We start from the raw sequence: 19,468 nt of genomic DNA, 5'->3' as shown, positions 1-19,468 counted from the left end.
TGGACATAATTCCTATGAAAGGCCCAAAACTTATAGAAATTATTAAATAGTAAACTTCTGGGCTTTTTAGAGTTTATCGGTTTTTGACTGGCTTGTCTGGTCTTTGACTGGATAGGAGGACTGGTTTAGGTGTGTACTGGACAGGACTAATGGCCTGTTGAGCCGGTTGGCCCAGTCTCGTTTTTAAACATTGAAAAAAATTATGTCCTCGCTTCTTAACCTAAGTAAGATCTAACGAATACACCAAATGGATGTGACACATACAATAGTATAGGACCCTTAAACATTATTTTAAGGTTTAATTTTTGAAAGTGTGTATGGAAAAATATTACTTGGGAGATGACAACTTTTTAAATGATGTTCAAATTCATTAGGAGATTAGTCTTATAATTGCAGGATGTGAGGATATTTTGGGCACCTAATTAAAAAAAATAATCTAATGAATACCACAAGGTTGTTATTTCATAAGTGTTTTCACTTTGACTAGATCTTCTACAAAACACAAAATAATTAAGTAGGCCAATATCATTTTGTTCAGTTCATTTTGTTCATTTGCCAAATTGAATGGCATAAAATCTTATAAAATGAGCTCATTTTATTATTTCGTTTTATTGTTTTCGTTTTAATGTATCTGAATTATTTCCTTTTAAATAAATTAAAAAAAAGAATGGTATGAATCTTATTTGAGATAAAGTTCCTTTAGTAAAGGTTCAATCAATAAATAACATTTTAGAAATATCAGAGTTATACCATGAGGTATGAAGATTCAAATTTCAAGTATCACGATCTCTACTCATGCAAAATGGGAGCATTTTTATTTTATGCATAGTAAATGATCACAGTACAATCAAGAAGGCAATCGAGTCTCTATTTCCCCTAACTCTCGTAAAGCTTATCAAAACTTTTGCAAACCATGCACCAAGGCCTTTACAGCGTTATGTAAAGGCAAACCTATGGAAATGATGCTCACAACATCTCTTCAAAGATTCAACTTCCAAAGGAGTCTATGATACAACGCTAATAGAAACGCAGAGAATGTGAAGATATATCAGAGCAGCTTTAAAAGCACATAGTCTTCTTGGTAATCAATGCTTCGTGGGAGTTGTATTTGTTAATGAATTTTGAGCAGTTGGAAAGCTCCATAATTTCAGAGCATTAATGGTGCTTGACATTGCCTTCTACCATTTGCATCTTTCTCACTTGAAGCAGAACTTTCGTTTCCTCTTGAGTACATTAGGTCTGACTCGACTCTATTTTGCCCCTTCTCTGGCTGTTTTAATGTAGCAATATTTGCCTAATGCCAAAAAAAAAAAAAATCTGAGAATAGAAGACAACTGAAAAAAACGACGTTGTCCTTTTGCATCTGGCTCCTATACTTTCTTTTAATTCAGCATAACAGAGGGCAAGCAAGCCTTGGAAAACACAATTCTAATAAAATAAACAAACTAGGTGGCATCATCAAAACCGTCAATAAATATTAAACCATTTAAGCGAAATAGGGGAACTAGAATGCAATTTGGTTTAATTTCCAAGCTTGGTTCAACAAAATTTTAATCACGGGTTTCACAACTCGCATTTTTATTTTTATTGTAATTTGGACCAAAACTATCATGAATTAATGTATGAAGGCATATGCAAACATGGATGTTCAGATCAGGAGATAGAAATCACCTCTAAGTTGAGTGATTTCCTCTTATTCCTTTCACGTGTAAGTCTATTGAGGTGCACCAGCATACTTCCCCCGATTTCAATTATATATAAAACAAGAAGTAAAATAAGAGTAAGTATTTAATATTGTGTCAGACAAATGGTGAATCTCTTACAGGGTATGTTTGGAAAGGGAATAATGGAGGAGAAGAGAAGGAAAAGGAAGGCTTCATCAAGACCATTCTCTTCTTTGGAAATTGGAGTTATGAATAAGAAAAGAGTAAACCTTAAGTTTTAAGATGGAAATTTTCCCCAAACAAGGAAAAGGGAACCTATAATATAAACATTATTTCCCTCTAGACAAGAACTATTGCCCATTTTGTAAAGTATGGAAGAGAAAAGAGTAAACCTTCCTTGGACAGCATTGAAGTCCCATGAATTCAATGGACAATGACAAAAGACAAACAGTGTTGTATCTCAATGTTTCCAAAATGAGGTTTACATCAGCGGAGACTCTTATGTTCAGTGGACAATAAAGAGCCTGCTAAAGGAAAAGGAGATGAGTAAGTCTCTGTACAATGCTAATACGATAAAAGTAAACTGTTTCTCTGGAATTTCAAAATGCAAGGAATTAAACCCCTGTAGTTTCAGTTTGAGGATTTAGAAGACGAATGCAAATTACTGAGGGGGAAAATTGCATCAAAAATTAAGGTTGCCATAACCCTTTTATAGTACTATAATGATAATGAAGGAGGAGAGTAGGAAATTAAAGGATTCACTGAAACCTTTTTGTTGTTTGGAAACTATAAATAAGGGAAAAAGAGTAGACCTACCTTCCTTTCCATTTGAACAATATGAGGGGTGTATCAGAAAAGTCACTTATGTTGAGTAACGGAATGAGAGCCTGCCAAATGAAAGAAAAGGTGAATAAGTCTCTGTTCGCAAATGCCATTACAACATTTTCTTTGGGATTCAAATTGCAAGGAACTAAAATACAGTTTATTTCATTTCATTGGCTCATACTTATTTTGCTTTTATAATTAAATAGTAACCGACCCTGTGCGATGCACGGGCACAAATCGACCATCATTAATATGACGGAAGACATTACAATTTCTCCTCTCCACAATGTCTTTGAACTTGTTTATGAAGAAATGGAGCCCATGGCATTGAAGCCACGAGTTTCTCACAATTGTAAATAACCAGAATCCTCAAAGAAGGAAGCTGTTGAGGAACGTGCCCTTTTAGGTTGGGACAGTTGTCTATACTCAACTCTTGAAGATGTGGGAAATAACTTGAGATATTTTCACATTTCCATTCCTCCCAACCTTTCATATCTCCAAATCTTAAGATTTCTAGGGATGTAGTATTAGAATTAGTTCCATAAAATTCTGGACCAATTGTTACTATACTAGAAACCCTACAATTGACAATGATTTGAGAGATGGAAGGAGGCCTAGTGATGTCAAGGACATACAATATTTGCAATTCCTCAACTCTAAGGATGCTATGTCGGACAATGAAAGATCTGTAAACCAATTTGGAAACCCGATACCACCAAAGTTGCTAATTGATAGCTTTCTTAAGTTCTGATGAGGTTGGAGCATCTCCAGCACATCCTTGTCCTTATGTGACTTTTGATTGTCCATACTCCATTCTAACGTCAATTCCTTAAGATGTACCTTGCTTTTCAAATTGACTCCTAAAGCATCTATGGGAGAAACCACATTCTGCAACTCTCAGATAGAAATCTATCCACAAAGATCATACTTTTCCAATTGTTTGATGTTGCTCTCTCCACATTTGTCCACATAAAATGATGTTAGCACCTGAAGATTTTTCAGTTTACCTAATTGCTTCTGCATCTCTCTCACTTGAGTTTCACAAAAATCAAGATGTCGTAGATTAATAAGCCTATGCAAATCCGTGGGCAACTTTTCCAAATCACAACAACGCCACAACTTTAATGTTTGCAAATGATAAAGTTGACATATTGAATCAGGCAATTTCCTTTAGTTCCTGATAGGTCTAAATAACGGAGATGCTTGAGATTTCCAATTGAATCAGGCGAACTCTTAATGCTATAATAATCAGACAAAGAAAAAACCCACATGCAACTGAACTTGGATGGTAGATCAAGAATAATCTTGCTAGACATCCAATAAAGAAAATTTGTATAGCTTGTACTTCTATGACCTTGCATAGATAAAGGCAAGAGAGGGTGCAATCTATTAGCTTGGTATATAACTTCAAAACGCTTGGAAGATTCATAGTAAGTTCTTAAATATGAAACATGGTGGGTCATTTTTGTCAAATTATTTGCTTCATCTACCTCGAACCTATGGCAAAATTTTCCATATTCAACTTTTTGCTAAATCATTGATAAGATCATGCATGACAAAATGTGTTTCATCTCTCACTGACCGTTCAAAAAGTGACCTCAACAATAGATCTTGAAACAATTGTTCTCCTACTTCTCTTGCATCTTTGTTTTGATAAGCAGATGGTATAAAATGTTCTGCCATCCACAATTGAATTAAATGTTCCTCATCAAAATCATAATCTTTAGGAAATATTGAGCAGTAAGCAAAACAACTCTTGAGATGAGAGGGGAGGTAACGATAACTCTATCTCAAAGCAGGGAAAATTTCACTATCACTTTTCTCCTCCCATATATCACTTTTAAGAATGCCATTCCATTGCTCATGGGATAATTCTGAGTACAGAAGGCTCCCAATGGCTTTCAATGCTAAAGGCAACCCTTTGCACTTTTTGTAGATTTTTCTACCAATTTCTTCAAGTTTAGAGTTTGAACGAAGAACATCTATATCATGGAATGCATACCTACTGAATAACGACCAGCTATCTCCTCTTGGTAAGGGCTTCAATGTAAGTGTTTTAGCAGAACGCATGGTTGAAACAACCTGTCTGCTACGGGTGGTTAAAAGAATTTTACTTCCTGGAGCCCCATGATTGAAAGGTGATTGCAAGGCCTCCCATAGCATATAATTTTCATTCCACACGTCGTCTAAAACAAAGAGAAATCTTTTCTGAGTCAGATGCTCTTTCAGTTTAATTTGAAGCATATGAAATCGTTGGCATCATCTTTAGACGTACTGATTACCTCGTAAATTGTTATTGTTACCTTCAGAACATTAAACTCATCAGAAACACACACTCAAGATTCAAGGTCAAATTCACCCGTCACCCTCTTATCATTATAAACAAGTTGAGCAAGAGTAGTTTTACCTAACCCTCCTATACCCACTATGGAAATGACAGAAGTTGACGGTTAACCATTCAATAATCTTTTCTTTGTCATTGTTCTAGCTTCATCCACTAATGATGTAGTTGGCAATCTATCTGGTAAATACACTTCTCAATTTTGCACCACTACCCCTTTCATTCAATTTTAATATATCCTTTTGAGATGCAAGATATTCTAGACTTTCAAGAACGGTTTTCATCTTGGATTCAATTTCATTCTCAAATGAACTAAGAGGAGCACTAAAGAAGTTTCGTACCTTGCCGATAGCACTGGTTTTACTCTCAATTTCAGCTTCCACCAGGCGCTAGAACACTTCATGGTCAATCTCATCCAAGACATCTTCAGCATCAAACACGGCATCTTTGTCCATATCAATCCAGGCCTTTACCTTTGGACTAGAAATCTGCTTTTGCTCTGTATCATCAACTACAGCGTCGATGGAGAACAGCACGATTTTTAACTTATTCAGCAACGTCTGTTTCAATTTCGGTTTCTCGAAGAAGTCCAGAACATTGCAAGAGCCAGCCTGTCAAAAGCCACCTGAAGAAAAGCAGAGAGAACAACTCCACCAACCAACGCTCCAACAATTAGTTCGTTGGGGACCTGGGGATCTGCAGAGATGATTCAACAGAAGGAAATGACCGGAGATGCAAAATTGGAAATGATGCACTGTGTGTTTGGGTTGGTGTGCATGGCTTGAAGATGTGTCTTTCCGAATTCCGATCATATTGACCTCGTTTGATTTTCTGTTGCGTATTAATTATAAATTATGATTAAATTATAACGTAATATATTTAAATACTGTTTTTTTAAAATTAATTTTAATAAAATTTAAAATATTTAAATAATTTAATCAGAATTAATTTTAACTATATAAATTATTATAAAAATATTATTTTTAAAAATTAAATTATTAATAAAGTTAAATATAATATTATTAAATTTATTAAATTTTAATTAATATAAAAATAAAATTATTAAAAAATTATTGATTATTAATATGGTAAATGAGAATCAAATAAATTTGTATAAATAGCTTAATAAAAAAATTGATAATCGATTATTTCATGACTGTGCTGTTTGGATACTTTCTTTTTAAAAATCGATTTCCTCCCAAAAAATTGATTAATGAGGTTAATCAAACAGGCAGGTAGAAAGCTGTCCGGAAGACGTTTTTTAGTTTTTACATCCCCCGCTTCACATCCAAGACTTCTGATACCATTTGTCAAGTCTTTTTCTGCATATGAGTATTAAAATATGCAAAATTCCTCAATTTTAATATTATTAAATCTTATCATCTTTAAATATTTAAAATTTTAAAAACATAATAATTAATTTTTATAATTTTGTTAAATTTTAATTTTAAATTTTATAATTTTTTCACTATTTTTAATCTCTATATATTAAAATTATAAATACCAAAATAACAAACGTGACTCAATTTTATTGATATTATATGAACTGAAAATATTAAAAAAATTATAAAGATTAAAAGTAAAATTTTATAAATTAATAAGAATAAATGACTATGTTTTTCCTTTAAAATAAGCTTCCCTAACCTTTTGTTTTACTTTTTATTTTTTTCAAAGCCCACAATTGTTAATAACTCATTAATGAGATAACGAAAAAAATATTTAATTATTTTCAACACTAAGAAGTAATCCTATAAATAAAGATTTATACGTTAAAATATGAACTACTACTAGCAGAAAAAAATGTGGATAATTTTTTATAAAATTATTATTAACTTATATAGGATGCTACACAAAATGTTATATATCTTTTCTAAATATGACATAATAAATTCTATTAATAAAATAGTTAAGAAACAATGATAGGGGAGTCTATAATAAAAAAATTAAAAAAAAATTAATTTTAATTTTTTAAAATATGAGAGTTACACCTAACTGCTTCAAACTTTAAAGAAGATTATATACATATACATACATACATACATATATATATATATATATATATTAACGTTTTTGCTTTTGTCTGATCTTTTATTCCCCACCCTTTGAAATGCGTATTATTTTTTCGGGCAACCTTTGAAATATTTATTTTAGACCAATCGTTTCTAAAGTTTAGTAGATGATGTCATGAGTTTTACGTTTGTGATGTTTGTTTATGTTTAATTTTTTTATATTTTAATTTATTTTTAACTTAAAGTTTAAAATATGGAAAAGGTATAATTTAAGAAAAAACTTTTATTTATAAAAATATATATAGTTATTAAGTAATATTTTTTATAATGAAATTTACAATTATTATATCATTATTTTATTAAGAACAGCCGCTGATATTACGCTCATGCAAAGGTTTGTTACTAATTTATAGAAATATATATATATATATATATAAGTCCTTATAATTTTACTCAATTTTAAATTAAGTTCTTACAGTTTATTTTATTTAATTGAATTTTTATAGTTTGATCAATTTAATATTTTAATCCCTTATAAAATTCTTAAATTTTTCTTTAAAAAAAATCAAGAACTTTTATGTTTTTATTAAGTGATTATATGACTTTAGAATCAATTACATAATTTTTATAACTCAAATTTATATTTTTTGGTTGTCTTCTAAATATATATATATATATAGAGAGAGAGAGAGAGAGAGTTTTCATAAAAAAATTAAGGGATAATGAGCAAAACAGATCCTAAAATATTACACAACAAGAGCCATGAATCTTAAACTCTTAAAATATATAAAATAAATTTTAAATTTTTAATTCATAACAAATTAAACCCTACTGTTAACTTTTTTTTAATATCGTTACTGTTTATTTATTAATTAATGCCACAGACTCTAAATTATTATGCGAATAGTGTCCTAGACTCTAAACTTTAAAATTTTGAGCTAATTATCCCATCATTTATATATAGAACGTTGACTATTGTATAAATCAAATTACTCTCAACGTGGTCTGTCGTGGTGAACGCATCATTAGTCATGGTGAATGGCCCATAATTTTGTAAAATAACATTTTCTCCCCTTTTTTGCAATGTTTTCCAAATGATTGGCGTCTCACATTTAGCATACTCTATAACTTTAATTTAATCTTATTTTAAATAATTATTATTTATTTAATAGTAAAAACTTGGGATCCCATTTCAAAAGAAGTTTAAGTATTAGAGAATTTTACAGATGATGAATGCGAAAGCTGACGATTTCATCAATGAATTTAAAAACCAAATTAACCAGTTAATTAAAATTCTCTAATATTTAAACTTTTTTTTCAATGAGATACCAAGTTTTAACCATTAAATAAATAAATATTATTCAAAATAAGATTAAATTAGAGCTATAGAGTATACAAAGTATGAGATACCAATTATTAGAAAAATATCACAAAAAAGGGCTAAAAAAATGCTATTTTATAAAATTATAGGTCATTCGCCACAGTCGACGATGTATTCACCATTGCGGACCACGCTGAGACTAGTTTAGTCCACATAATAGTCAACGTTCTATACATAAATGATAGGAATAATTTACTTAAAATTTTAAAGTTTAGAGTTCAAGACGTTACTTGCATAATAGTTTAGAGTTTGTGGTGCTAATTAATAAATGAACATTAACAATATTGAAAAAAAAGTTAACGGTAGAGTTTAATTTATTATGATTTTGAAAGTTTAGAATCCATTTTACACATTTTAAAAATTTAGTGTTTAGGGTAGTTTTTACACAATACTTCAAGGTTCATTTTACTCATTAATCCAAAAATTAATAAAATGTAAACATCATATTAAATAAATTTTTCTTTTTTTAATTTTGTTAAAAGTATTAAATTACATTTTTTGTAAACTTCAAGAGTGCTTTTTTTTTTTGTAAAATTTAATAACCCATTATTAATTTTAACCTTGAGAAGTTAACATATATAATATATTAAACTATAAATATTTAATAAAAACAAAATAAATTATAAGAATCTAATTTAAAATTGAGTGAAATTATAAAAACTTACGAATATATTTTTTCTTAACTTATTATGATATCTAGGCCTTTCACTATTCACTACCATTAGCCACTACCCTATTTTATAAAATATTTTTTCTTAAAATTATTAATACTAATAAAAGTAATTAAATACAATTTTAAATCCTAGTTTTTTATAAAAAGCTATAAACTTCCAAAAATAAATTTTATTTAACAAGGAGAAGAAAAAATATTTAAAAATTGAAGTAATAATAGGTAATTTTAAGATAAATTTCATCAATATCCCTATAAAATGTCAAGGGAAGTTTCACCGTGGATGAAAAGTAAGTGGTTAGGGGTACTCACTCTTGTAATGCTTGTCCTGCTTAGATATGGATTAGTTTAGATTCCATTAAGTTCTCACAGCTCAAGTAAAACCAGGTCAGGGCACCAGGTGCTCACACCAAAATAAAATAAAAATAAAAATTAGGCCTATCTTTGATTTTGAGCTGCGCCTGATTGAATCATTAACGGTGCATTAAATATTGAAAAAAAAAATATTTTAGTCTTTATAGTTTCATGAGATTGTCAATTTAATCCTTGTAATTTTTTTTTTAACTCACTTCCTATAATTTTAGTCATTTAAATCATTAAGCTTTGACCTTTAAACTATTATGAAATTAACTTAGTAGAGTTCAACTCAACATGATGGTGTTAAATTGATGCGAATTCAACATGACACAAATTAAAATTTGTTGAGTCAGTTTTTATTTATTTTAAAGGCTGAGAAGAAATAAAAATTTACATAAGATTAAACGCAAAAGAGGCTTTCACTTTTAACACAATGCAGAGGACAGAACCTAGGGCTTTGACGCTTCTCCTCTCAGAGCTTCACTATACTTCTGGGCATTTTGTGATTGATCTCATCTGAGCATTTTTCCTCCTTCATTCTATGGTATTGACAAAGAGATTGTGGCAAAATAACAATATGAAGGAAGAGCGTGGTCGATGATAAAAGTTTCAGGGGAAGAAGGAAGAAATAAGGTGTCGCTTCAGGGACGGATCCATGTTTGCTGTAGTGGGGGCAATTGGCCCCACAACCCAAGAACAAATTACTTAAAATGACTTAGGTTATATTTTTTTGGCCCCTTAAAAAAATTTTAATTGCCCCCTCACTTTAAAAGAATTTTATTTATTTTCTTTTAAAATTTTACTCATCCCATTAAAAAATTTATTATCTAAAACTATAATATATATATATATATATATAACCTTGAATAGTAATAGTTTTTATTTGAAAAAGTAATAGTTCAGAAAAAAATTGTTTATGAAAAAAATCTTGTACAAAAAATTCTCAAACATGTAATTTCTTTGGAGGCAAAATGGTGATAAGAAAAAGAAGAGTTTTTGTGTACAAAATTCTTTACCATACAAAAGAAGTATACTCCCTCAAGCATTTTTTAGGTGTTGGACATTAAAAAATATAAGATATTTTTAGTGTTTTAATGTGTAATTAATGTGTTTTTTTAAAAAGTGCTCTTAATAAATAGATCACTTTATATTTATTTTAAAATGAAATATTTTATTAAATAAGAATAAATATGAAAAGACAGTATTAGTTTAAAGACAACTAACTAATTTATTGAGATGAGATTTGATTAAAAATGTCTTACATTTTTTAAGTGAGGGAATATAAATTTTATTTAATAAAAATTAAAAAAATTATGATGCTGTATATGAAGAGAGTATTTTATGTTATTCTAATGTTATGTTTATGTATTGTTTTAAATATTTAATTTTATTAACTTATATAAAAAATATAATTATATATAATTATTTTTTTAAAAAAATATATATTTATTTTAATTATAAATTATGCCCCAATCGATTTATTTTTCTCGATCTGTCACTGTGTCGCTTGAAGGAAAAAATTGAGCAAGAGAGACAATAAAGCTAAAGCGACAAAGTTGAAGCACCGTAAGCTGAATATTATTGTCGACGACATGTATCACTCTTGTACTGATGATCTTAATTTTTGACTGGTTGTTGTGAATTTGTTTGCTGGTCTGGTCATGTTTTGCATTCTAGTATTTTTCATATTTTAGCAAATAAATGGGACTTTTTATTTCTATTATTTTCTGAATATTTCTACTATTTTTGAGGTTATAGTAGTTCAGATTTTGCAGGTTGCTGGGAGTTGAAATTTTATTGGAGTACTAAAAATTTTGAACACTGGAGTTGGAATTATTTACTGTCTTGTTTAGGAAGATTGTTGTCCATTTGATGCAATGCGAAAAAGTGAATATGCGATCTAACTTTTTATTCCAAAAATTGAAGTACTCAAATTTATCTTTAAAGATCAAAGCAAAAGACAAAATCAAAGCACTTTTTCCATGGCATTAAATTGAGGCCACTTTATTCGCGATGAAAGTAGTGTACTCTCCACAAAACTATTTCAAATTGAACCAAGGAAAAGAAACTAATTCAGGAATTGCTAAAACAAATAAATAAATGAAAAAAAACGAAACTAAAAAGAGCACAGGGACCACAATTTGAAATGGTTTGTTCTTTGTCTTGCGACGTTTATCGTCTGCCAGGACTTTTCCTTCATACTATTACTTTTGCCCAATCTCTGCAACAATATCGTAGAACGGAAGAGGAGAAACACTTAGATGAGAGCAATCACAAAAGACCCAGAAGAATCGTGAAGCTCTCGGAGGAGAAATGTCAAAACTCTAGGGCTCTGTCCTCTACCTTCTGTTTAAAGTGAAAGCATCTTTTGCGTTTAATCTTATGTGAATTTTTATTTCTTTTCAGCCTTAAAAAAAATAAAAACTAACTCAGCAAATTTTTATATGTCATGCTAAGTTGGCTTCAATTTAACGCATCATGCTGAGTTGGACTTTGTTGGGTTAATTTCGTAACAGTTTAAAGGTCAAGGACTAATGGTTCAAATGACTGAAACTATAAAGAGTGATTTAAAAAAATTAAAATTATAAAAACCAAATTGACAACCGCATGAAATTATAAGGATCAAATATTACTTTTTCCTTAAATATTTAAACAAGCCGTGCCGTTAGTGCCCTAGTGGGAAGTGCTAGGTTGAATTTGATTTCTCTGGAGCCAGGTTATTGTATCCTTTTCAGAAGTCATTGAATATATTTTATGTTGCCGTTTTTACTCGAAAAAAAAAAAACATTCGGTGGATATCTTTAATTAGAATTTGATATTCCAGAATTGAAGTGATATTTTAATTTAAAGATTAATGATCAAAATTATAATTAAACTATAATTAAACTAATTATAAACAAAATAATTGTGCTGCTAACTAGAGTTTAAGTTTTCAACTCAAGAAAGAAGGGAAGTTATTGCTCACAACATCACAAAAAATCAACTTCTTTTGGAAGAGTGTATACTACGAGACTGATAGAAACTCAGAATGTGGAGAAGATAATTTTTTTCTGTATTGAGCACACAGTCTTCTTGGCAATCAATTTCATGGAGTTGCATTTATGAATGAACTTTGAGAATTGGAGCGCTTCAAATTTTGTCGGCAACCTGCCAATGTCCATGTTTTCAGACCACTAATGGTGCTCAATAGTGGCTTCTACCATTTGCATCTCTCTCACTTTGAGCAGGAACGGTCATTTCCTTCATAGGACATCAGGCCTTTCTCATATTTTGCCCCCTCTTTGGTTGTTTTTTGAAATAAGTAATATGGACCTAATGCAAAAGAAATTAGAATAGGTGGTGGCTAGAAAATGACATTTTCTTTTTGCATTTGGCTTCTATAATTTTAATACACTATAACAGTATGAGTTGGCATCATCAAAACCATGAATAAGTATTAAACCATTTAATTGCATCAAAAAAGAAAGTACTAAACCATTTAACCAAAATTGGGAACTAGATTGCAAATTACTTTAGTTGCCAAGATTGGATCAACAAAATATAATCATGGTTTCATGAATTCATGTAGTAAGAAACATGCAAACATGGAATTTTCAGATAACAAGAGAACTAGATTGCATTGTGGTTGAGCTGCTAAGCTTGGTTCAACAGAAGACTAATTTTCACGAGCTTCATCTTTGCCAAGTAGAATCAAAACCGACATGAATTAATGTATGAAGATATCTGTAAACATGGATATTCAGAAAAGAAAATAGAAGTCACCTCTAAGTTGAGGGATTCTCTTCTATTCCTTTGATATGCCAACCTGTTGCAGCGCATCAGCATACTTTTCCCAACACTGCTTGCCAAAGAAAGGAAATATTCCCATTATGAAATAAGATGTCATATTAGAGTAAAAACCGAATGATCTGCTAGACAACTAAGCCGTGATGAACATCCCTTCTATGGTATGCTAGGTCCAGGGACAATGGAGTAGAAGAACAGGAAATTAAAGGTTTCACAGAAACCTTTTTGTTTGTAAATTATACATAAGAAAGAGATGATGCTTGAGGATTTTCAGAGAACCTTGAAGTCAAGTTTTAATCTAGGGGATTTTGGAGGAGAAACCTTTCCTAAGCAAGGGCAAGTGAACTTGTAATTCAACCATTCTATCCCTTTCTATGTCTTTCCTGCACTTGTCCTCCAAACTCTCAAGCATACCCTCAAAACTGGTGAATCAAGATAATGATTAATCTGTAAGCAAGGGATGTGTTATCTTGCCTTGCTTCCATTTTCAATTTTGATACTATTATTTGAGGAATAACAGTATTGCCCTAATATTAAGTGTAGAAGGGGAAAAGAGTATACCTTTCTTAGCAAATGGAGACTCATGATTTCAAAGAAACAGTACTACATCTTGTAGTGTCCAATATGAGGTCTCACAGAAGAGACTCCTTTGTCAGTGGGGACAATATGAGAATCTGTGAAAGGGGGGAAATTAAGTAATTAGAAAATTTTCATTGGGAATTAAAATTGCACGGAACCAAAATGAAGTAATTTCATTTAATAAAATAATTATTTTTTTTATATTAATATGCATACTTTATGTTGTCAAAATTCTCACATTTTGCAATGCTTCCAATCTGATGTCTAGGAAATTAATTTTCTTGTCCTTCAAAAACTGTATCTAACAGTTCAATCAAGCAATCAAATGCATCAACGTAAAGAAAAGGCAATTCTCAAAGTGTCAAATATAGTTGTTTAAAAGAAGAGAGAATCATATTTAATAATTCTCACAATTGGCTTATATTAAAAAAAAAAGAACGAAAGGGAAATGCAAATTGAAGGGAGAAATTGCATCGAAGTTATGGATGCCGTGACCCTATTATGGTGCACAATGATATTATAGTCTTCAATGCAAAAGATAAATGTATGCATTCATATTTAGCTGCCATACAAATAATACACTAGCAAATTAAAATATAATTACTTGAAAGATATTGGATGCATGTACATGCAAGAAAAATCGTAAGCTCAGCACCATAACTGCAAATTTGAAATAAATGTCTTGGTCTTATCACTTTGATATGAAATCTGCCATAAGAATATAATTCAAAACTCCAAAAGAAAAAGAAAATGAAATACATGACTTAAAGATTTGTAAAAAGGTAAAAAAAGAAAAAAGAAAAAAGAAAGAATCACTACCGTTATCTGTAGCCATGTGTGGCTTCAAAATTTGTGGTTGATACAATGAAGACTTTCCTACAATGATCTGCTTATCATGTTATCATCACAAAGGTTTGGAAGGGTTAACCATTCTTGATGATAATATATTTGAAGTACAATTGGTAATCAGCAAGTGAAATATCAATTTAACCTCAGGAGAAAAAATAAAGAAAAATCAATTCAACTGATAACCTGAATAAGAACATACTCTAATCCTAGGGTTTAGTCTATTCAGCACCAAACTTGCTTGTCTCCTTGAGAAAGCTGCTTAGGCCACTTCAACGGCAATGAAAAACTGACTCAATTGTCAAATTCAAAAACAATGGAAACCAAGTGATTTTGAACCAATCTCATGAATATTAAGCATCTCCTATGAAATTATGGGCATGTTCGCTTCAGTATAATTCAAAACCTGATATTTCTGATAACTGAGCTACTCTGCTACTTGATATTAGGGCAATTGATATCTAGGCATTTGAGAAGGGCACTCAGTTATAATTCATGCAATACATGGGGCCTAAATCTAACATTTATGATTTGAAACGTAAATAAAAAAAGAAAATCTATCATCTGTAGATAAATAAATAAAAAAAGAAGAAGAAGAAGAGAAACAAAGGGAAGGATCATATACATACCTAATGAGTGAATAAATTGTATGAAAACTGGTGCCTTCATCATTGAGCAGCTCACTTAAAGTTAGTATCTCATTGTCAATCTCAACAAAAGGGATGTGAGCAATCTTTGCCCAATAGTTGCCTTTTTGTTTTTGGATCCAATTTATGAGCAAGGGACAGCCAGTAATTCGTAGTTCTACAAGAGAACGAGGCAAACCCTCCTTTGGAAAGTATTGGAGTTTAGGACAGTCACGAAAAGCCAAGAACTCTAGAGAGGACAAGTGGCAAAGACCTTTGTGCTCCAATGATCTAAGATTTGGACAGTTATAGAATATAAGGGCAGCAAGCTTAGGTGGCAGTAGTCCTATATCAGGAAGAGACTCATCATTTGCATCTCCAAGTGTCAATAATCTTAGAGACAAAAGACTATTCAAACCCCATCCCAGTCGAGAGGCTATGAGTTTTGGGCATCCAAAGACTTCAAGATTTGTTAGATTTGATGGCAAATATCCCTTTGTAAATGATTCCACCTGTGGGCAACTTCTTATAATCAAATGTGTGAGTGAGCAAAAGAGAATGTGCATTCGCTCAGGTAGTGATTTCAGATTCTCCAATTCTTCAACTGAACAAAATACTAATTTGGGGCTAAAAACCCTCCTTTGGGAAATGATACTAATTTAGGACACTTTCGTATGTACAAGCTTGTAAGAGACTGATGATGTCCCTTTGAAACAGATATGATCTCAAGATTATTACAGTCAATCAACCGCAATGATTGAAGCATTGGGAATGAATCTAGTGGAAAAAACATCAAAGAGTTGCATCTTCCTCTTATCTCCATTTCAAGAATGAAGTTATGAGAGTAGAACAATGGGAATTCTAGCAATGGACAATCAAAAAACTTCAACTTTTCAAGGTTGGAGTTGGCAATAGTATCATCAATCATTTCAATGGATAACATTTTTTCAAAGCGTCCTGAAATGTCGAGAACTTTTAGAGTTGATGGAAGATATTCCAAATGGTCCTTTCCACAATTTCTTAGAACCAATTTATGAAGAGATGGAGCACAAGGAATTGAAGCCACAAACTTCTCACAATCGTTTATGACCAACATCCTTAGAGAAGGAAGTTGTTGAGGAAGGTGCCCCTTTAGATTGGGACAATTTTCTATACTCAACTCTTGAAGATATGGGAAAGCACTCAAGACAACGTCACATTTCCATTCTACCCAAGTCATCATATCTCTAAACCTCAAGATTTCCAAGGACGTAGTGGTAGAGCCATTTCCATAAAAGTCTGGACCTATAGTCACTATACTGTGAAACCCGGTAATTAATAGAGACTTTAGAGATGGAAGGAGGTCTAATGACGGCAAGGACAAACACCATTTGCAATTCTTCAACTCCAGTGACACTATGTTGGACAGTGCAAACTTAGTAAACCAATCTGGAAACCTAATACCACCATAGTTGCTAATTGATAGCCTTTTTAAGTTTGGATGAGGTTCAAGCATCTCTAGCACATTCTTGTCATGTTGTGATTCTTCATTGTTTATGCTCCACTCTAACACCAACTCCTTAACGTATGTCTTGCTTTTCAAATTGACCCCAAAAGCATCTGCAAGAGAAACTACATTCTGCAACTCTAAAATGGAAACTGATCCACAAAGATTAAGTTCTGTTAATTGTTTAATATTGGCCTCACCATATTTGTCCACAATAAATGGTGATAGGACCTGGAGATTTTTAAATTCACCCAGTTGCTTTGGCATCTCTCTCACCTGAGTTTCACGAAAATCAAGATGTCGTAGATTAATGAGTTTATGCAAATTCATGGGCAACTTCTCCAAATTATAACAACGCCACAACTTTAAAGTTTGCAAATGATAAAGTTGGCATATTGAATCAGGCAATTTCCTTAGTTTAGTTCCTGACAAGTCCAAATATCGTAGATGTTTGAGATTGCCTATTGAATTGGGCAACCCCACAATGTGATAATAATCAGATAGAGATAGAACTCGCATGCAACTAAACTTTGACAGCAGATCATGAATAATCTTGCTAGATATCAAATGAATAAACGAGGTGCAACTTGTACTTCTATGACCTTGCATGGATAGTGGCAAGAAGGTGCGTAATCTATTAGCATGGTATATATCCTCAAACCGTTTGGGAGAATCATTATCAGTTCTTAAGTATGAAACATGGCGGGTCATTTTTGTCAGATTATTTGCCTCATCTACCTCCAACCTATGACAAAACTTTCCATATTCAGCTTTGGCCAAGTCATTAATAAGGTCATGCATGACAAAACGTGTTTCATCTCCTGTTGATTGTTGAAAAAGTGACCTTGACAAAAGATCATGGAAGAATTGCTCTCCTACTTCTCTTGCATTTTTGCTTTGATTAGAACGTGGAAGAAAATTTTCTGCCATCCACAATTGAATTAGATTCTCCTTCTCAAAATCATAATCTTTGGGAAATATTGAGCAATAAGCGAAGCATTTCTTGAGATGAGAGGGGAGGTAACAATAGCTCAATCTCAATGCAGGGAGAATTTTGCTATCACTCTTCTCCTCCCATATCTCACTTTTCAAAATGCCATTCCATTGCTCATGAGATAATTCCGTGTACAAGAGACTCCCAATTGCTTTCAAAGCTAGAGGTAACCCTTTGCACTTTTTGTTGATTTTTCTACCAATTTCTTCAAGGTCAGAGTTTGAGCGAAGAATATCTCCATCGCGGGATGCATATATGCTAAGTAGCAACCAACTATCTCCTTCTGATAAGGGCTTCAATGGAAGTATTTCAGTAGAACGCATGGTTGAAACAACTTTTCTACTGCGGGTGGTTAGAAGAACTTTGCTTCCAGATGCCCCATAACTAAAAGGTGATTGTAAAGCCTCCCATTGCTCATAGTCTTCATTCCACACATCGTCTAAAACAAGAAAAAATCTCTTCTGAGTTAGCAACTGCTTCAATTTGATTTGAAGCATATTTAGATCATTAGTATCAGCCTTTGACATGGTGATTGCCTCATAAATTGTTCTTGTTAACCTCAGGACATCAAAATCTTCAGAAACACACACCCAAACTCTAATATCAAATTCATCCATCACCCTCCTATCGTTGTAAACAAGTTGGGCAAGAGTAGTTTTACCTAACCCACCCATACCCACTATAGAATTGACTGATAGTTGATTGTTATCATTGGCTGATAACAACCATTCAATGATCTTTTCTTTGTCATCATCTCTCCCGTACGTTCTACCTTCATCCACCAAAGATGTTGTAGGCAATCTATATGATACTGCATTTCTCAATCCAGCACCACTATCAAGTTCATTTAATCTTAATATAGCCTTTTGAGACGCAAGATACTCGAGATTATCAAGGACATTTTTCATCCTGGATTCGATTTCCCTCTCAAATGAATTGATAGAAGAACTGATGAAATGTCGTACCTTGCGAGTAGCACTGTTTTGATTCTGATGTTCAGCTTCCACCTTGCGCTTGGATACTTCATAATCAACCTCGTCTAAGACATCCTCAGCATCGAACACCGCATCTTTCACCATATCAATCCAGTCCTTCACCTTCGGATTCGCAATCTGCTTTTGCTCTGCATCATCAACCACAGCGTTGATGGATAATAGCATGATGTTCAACTTGTTTAGCAATGTCTCATTCAATTTCCGTTTCTTGAAGAAGTCCAGAATATCACGAGAAGCCAGCCTCTCACATGCCACCTGAAGAGAAGCAGAGAGAAGAGCACCGCCAACAAACGCCCCCGCCATGGATGATGTCGATGTGGGTCTGTAGAGATGGAGTCAAAATAATTATGAGAAACTAACCAGAGAGATGGAAATGATGGCGCTGTTTATCAGGTTTTGGTATCTTGGCTTGAAGATCTCCCTTTCCGATCATAAAAGCTTTCTTTGCGTTTTCCACTTCAATTGACCAACGATCATAAAGCTTATCGATTGTAGCGAAGTTTCAACTTAAGACCGGAATAGCAATTGAATTAGTAGCAGTGAGTATTAAAAAAATGTAAGAGAAGAAATGTAAATAATTTCAAAAATAAAAAAAACATAAGTATCATTTATTTATTATACATAATTATTAGTTGTCGATAAAATTTTAGTTTAATCTACTTTAAGAGAATTGAAATGCAAATAATTTAAAAAATAAAAAGATGAAAGTATTAGTTATTAATTTTTTTTACTTCACTTATTAATTTATTGATATGAATTATAAATTACATTCATTTTTCAAACAAACAATAACATCAGTTATTAATTTACTAATATCAATTATAAATTACTGACAAGTATTGTAATTTACAATTAATATTAGTAAATTAACAAATAAAATTAATAATTTAACAACTAATATTATTGTGT

General features: G+C 31.8%; 2 protein-coding genes and 1 long non-coding RNA gene across 10 annotated transcripts; all 3 read right to left on the bottom strand.

The window, feature by feature from the left end:
* Window positions 1-793: 793 nt before the first annotated feature.
* On the bottom strand, window positions 794-5,624 carry LOC129315905 (uncharacterized). Of its 4 annotated transcripts, XR_008594636.1 has the most exons (6): window positions 5,172-5,624; window positions 4,492-4,675; window positions 4,072-4,165; window positions 2,481-2,551; window positions 1,672-2,188; window positions 794-1,294 (listed from the first exon to the last, which is right to left on the bottom strand). It is a non-coding gene; the product is annotated as an uncharacterized LOC129315905 (long non-coding RNA). The 4 variants fall into 4 exon arrangements; XR_008594635.1 differs by lacking the exon at window positions 4,072-4,165 and having other exon boundaries at window positions 1,672-2,191; XR_008594634.1 differs by lacking the exon at window positions 4,072-4,165.
* A 6,478-nt stretch (window positions 5,625-12,102) lies between these two features.
* Window positions 12,103-18,523, bottom strand: LOC129315888 (putative disease resistance RPP13-like protein 1). 5 transcript variants are annotated; one of them, XM_054960026.1, is made up of 6 exons: window positions 15,088-18,523; window positions 14,432-14,498; window positions 14,217-14,272; window positions 13,595-13,707; window positions 13,010-13,085; window positions 12,103-12,559 (listed from the first exon to the last, which is right to left on the bottom strand). In XM_054960026.1, exon 1 carries the CDS (start codon window positions 18,470-18,472, stop codon window positions 15,701-15,703), a length of 2,772 nt encoding a protein of 923 aa, XP_054816001.1. In that variant the 5' UTR covers window positions 18,473-18,523; the 3' UTR covers window positions 12,103-12,559; window positions 13,010-13,085; window positions 13,595-13,707; window positions 14,217-14,272; window positions 14,432-14,498; window positions 15,088-15,700. The 5 variants fall into 5 exon arrangements, with proteins under 5 accessions (XP_054816001.1, XP_054815999.1, XP_054816000.1 ...); XM_054960024.1 differs by having other exon boundaries at window positions 14,217-14,320; window positions 14,432-18,523; XM_054960025.1 differs by having other exon boundaries at window positions 14,432-18,523.
* LOC129316671 (disease resistance protein RGA2-like) lies at window positions 14,680-15,650 on the bottom strand. The gene is made up of 2 exons (XM_054961070.1): window positions 15,088-15,650; window positions 14,680-14,728 (listed from the first exon to the last, which is right to left on the bottom strand). Exons 1-2 carry the CDS (start codon window positions 15,648-15,650, stop codon window positions 14,680-14,682), a joined length of 612 nt encoding a protein of 203 aa, XP_054817045.1.
* Window positions 18,524-19,468: the final 945 nt, after the last annotated feature.

Source organism: Prosopis cineraria, unplaced genomic scaffold, assembly GCF_029017545.1.
Source record: "Prosopis cineraria cultivar Desert tree isolate PC_DT_omini unplaced genomic scaffold, ASM2901754v1 PC7, whole genome shotgun sequence".
Lineage (NCBI taxonomy): Eukaryota > Viridiplantae > Streptophyta > Magnoliopsida > Fabales > Fabaceae > Prosopis > Prosopis cineraria.
The sequence above is the reverse complement of the archived record's forward strand: the minus strand, read 5'-3'. Positions and strand labels throughout refer to the sequence as shown.

Coding starts and splice junctions, on each gene's coding strand:
- LOC129316671 (XM_054961070.1), bottom strand. CDS start 15,650: ATGCACATTCTCTTTTGCTCACTCACACATTTGATTATAAGAAGTTGC. Junction 14,729..15,087: donor ACAATTTATTCACTCATTAG/GTATGTATATGA, acceptor TTGCCGTTGAAG/TGGCCTAAGCAGCTTTCTCA.
- LOC129315888 (XM_054960024.1), bottom strand. CDS start 18,472: ATGAAAAATGTCCTTGATAATCTCGAGTATCTTGCGTCTCAAAAGGCT.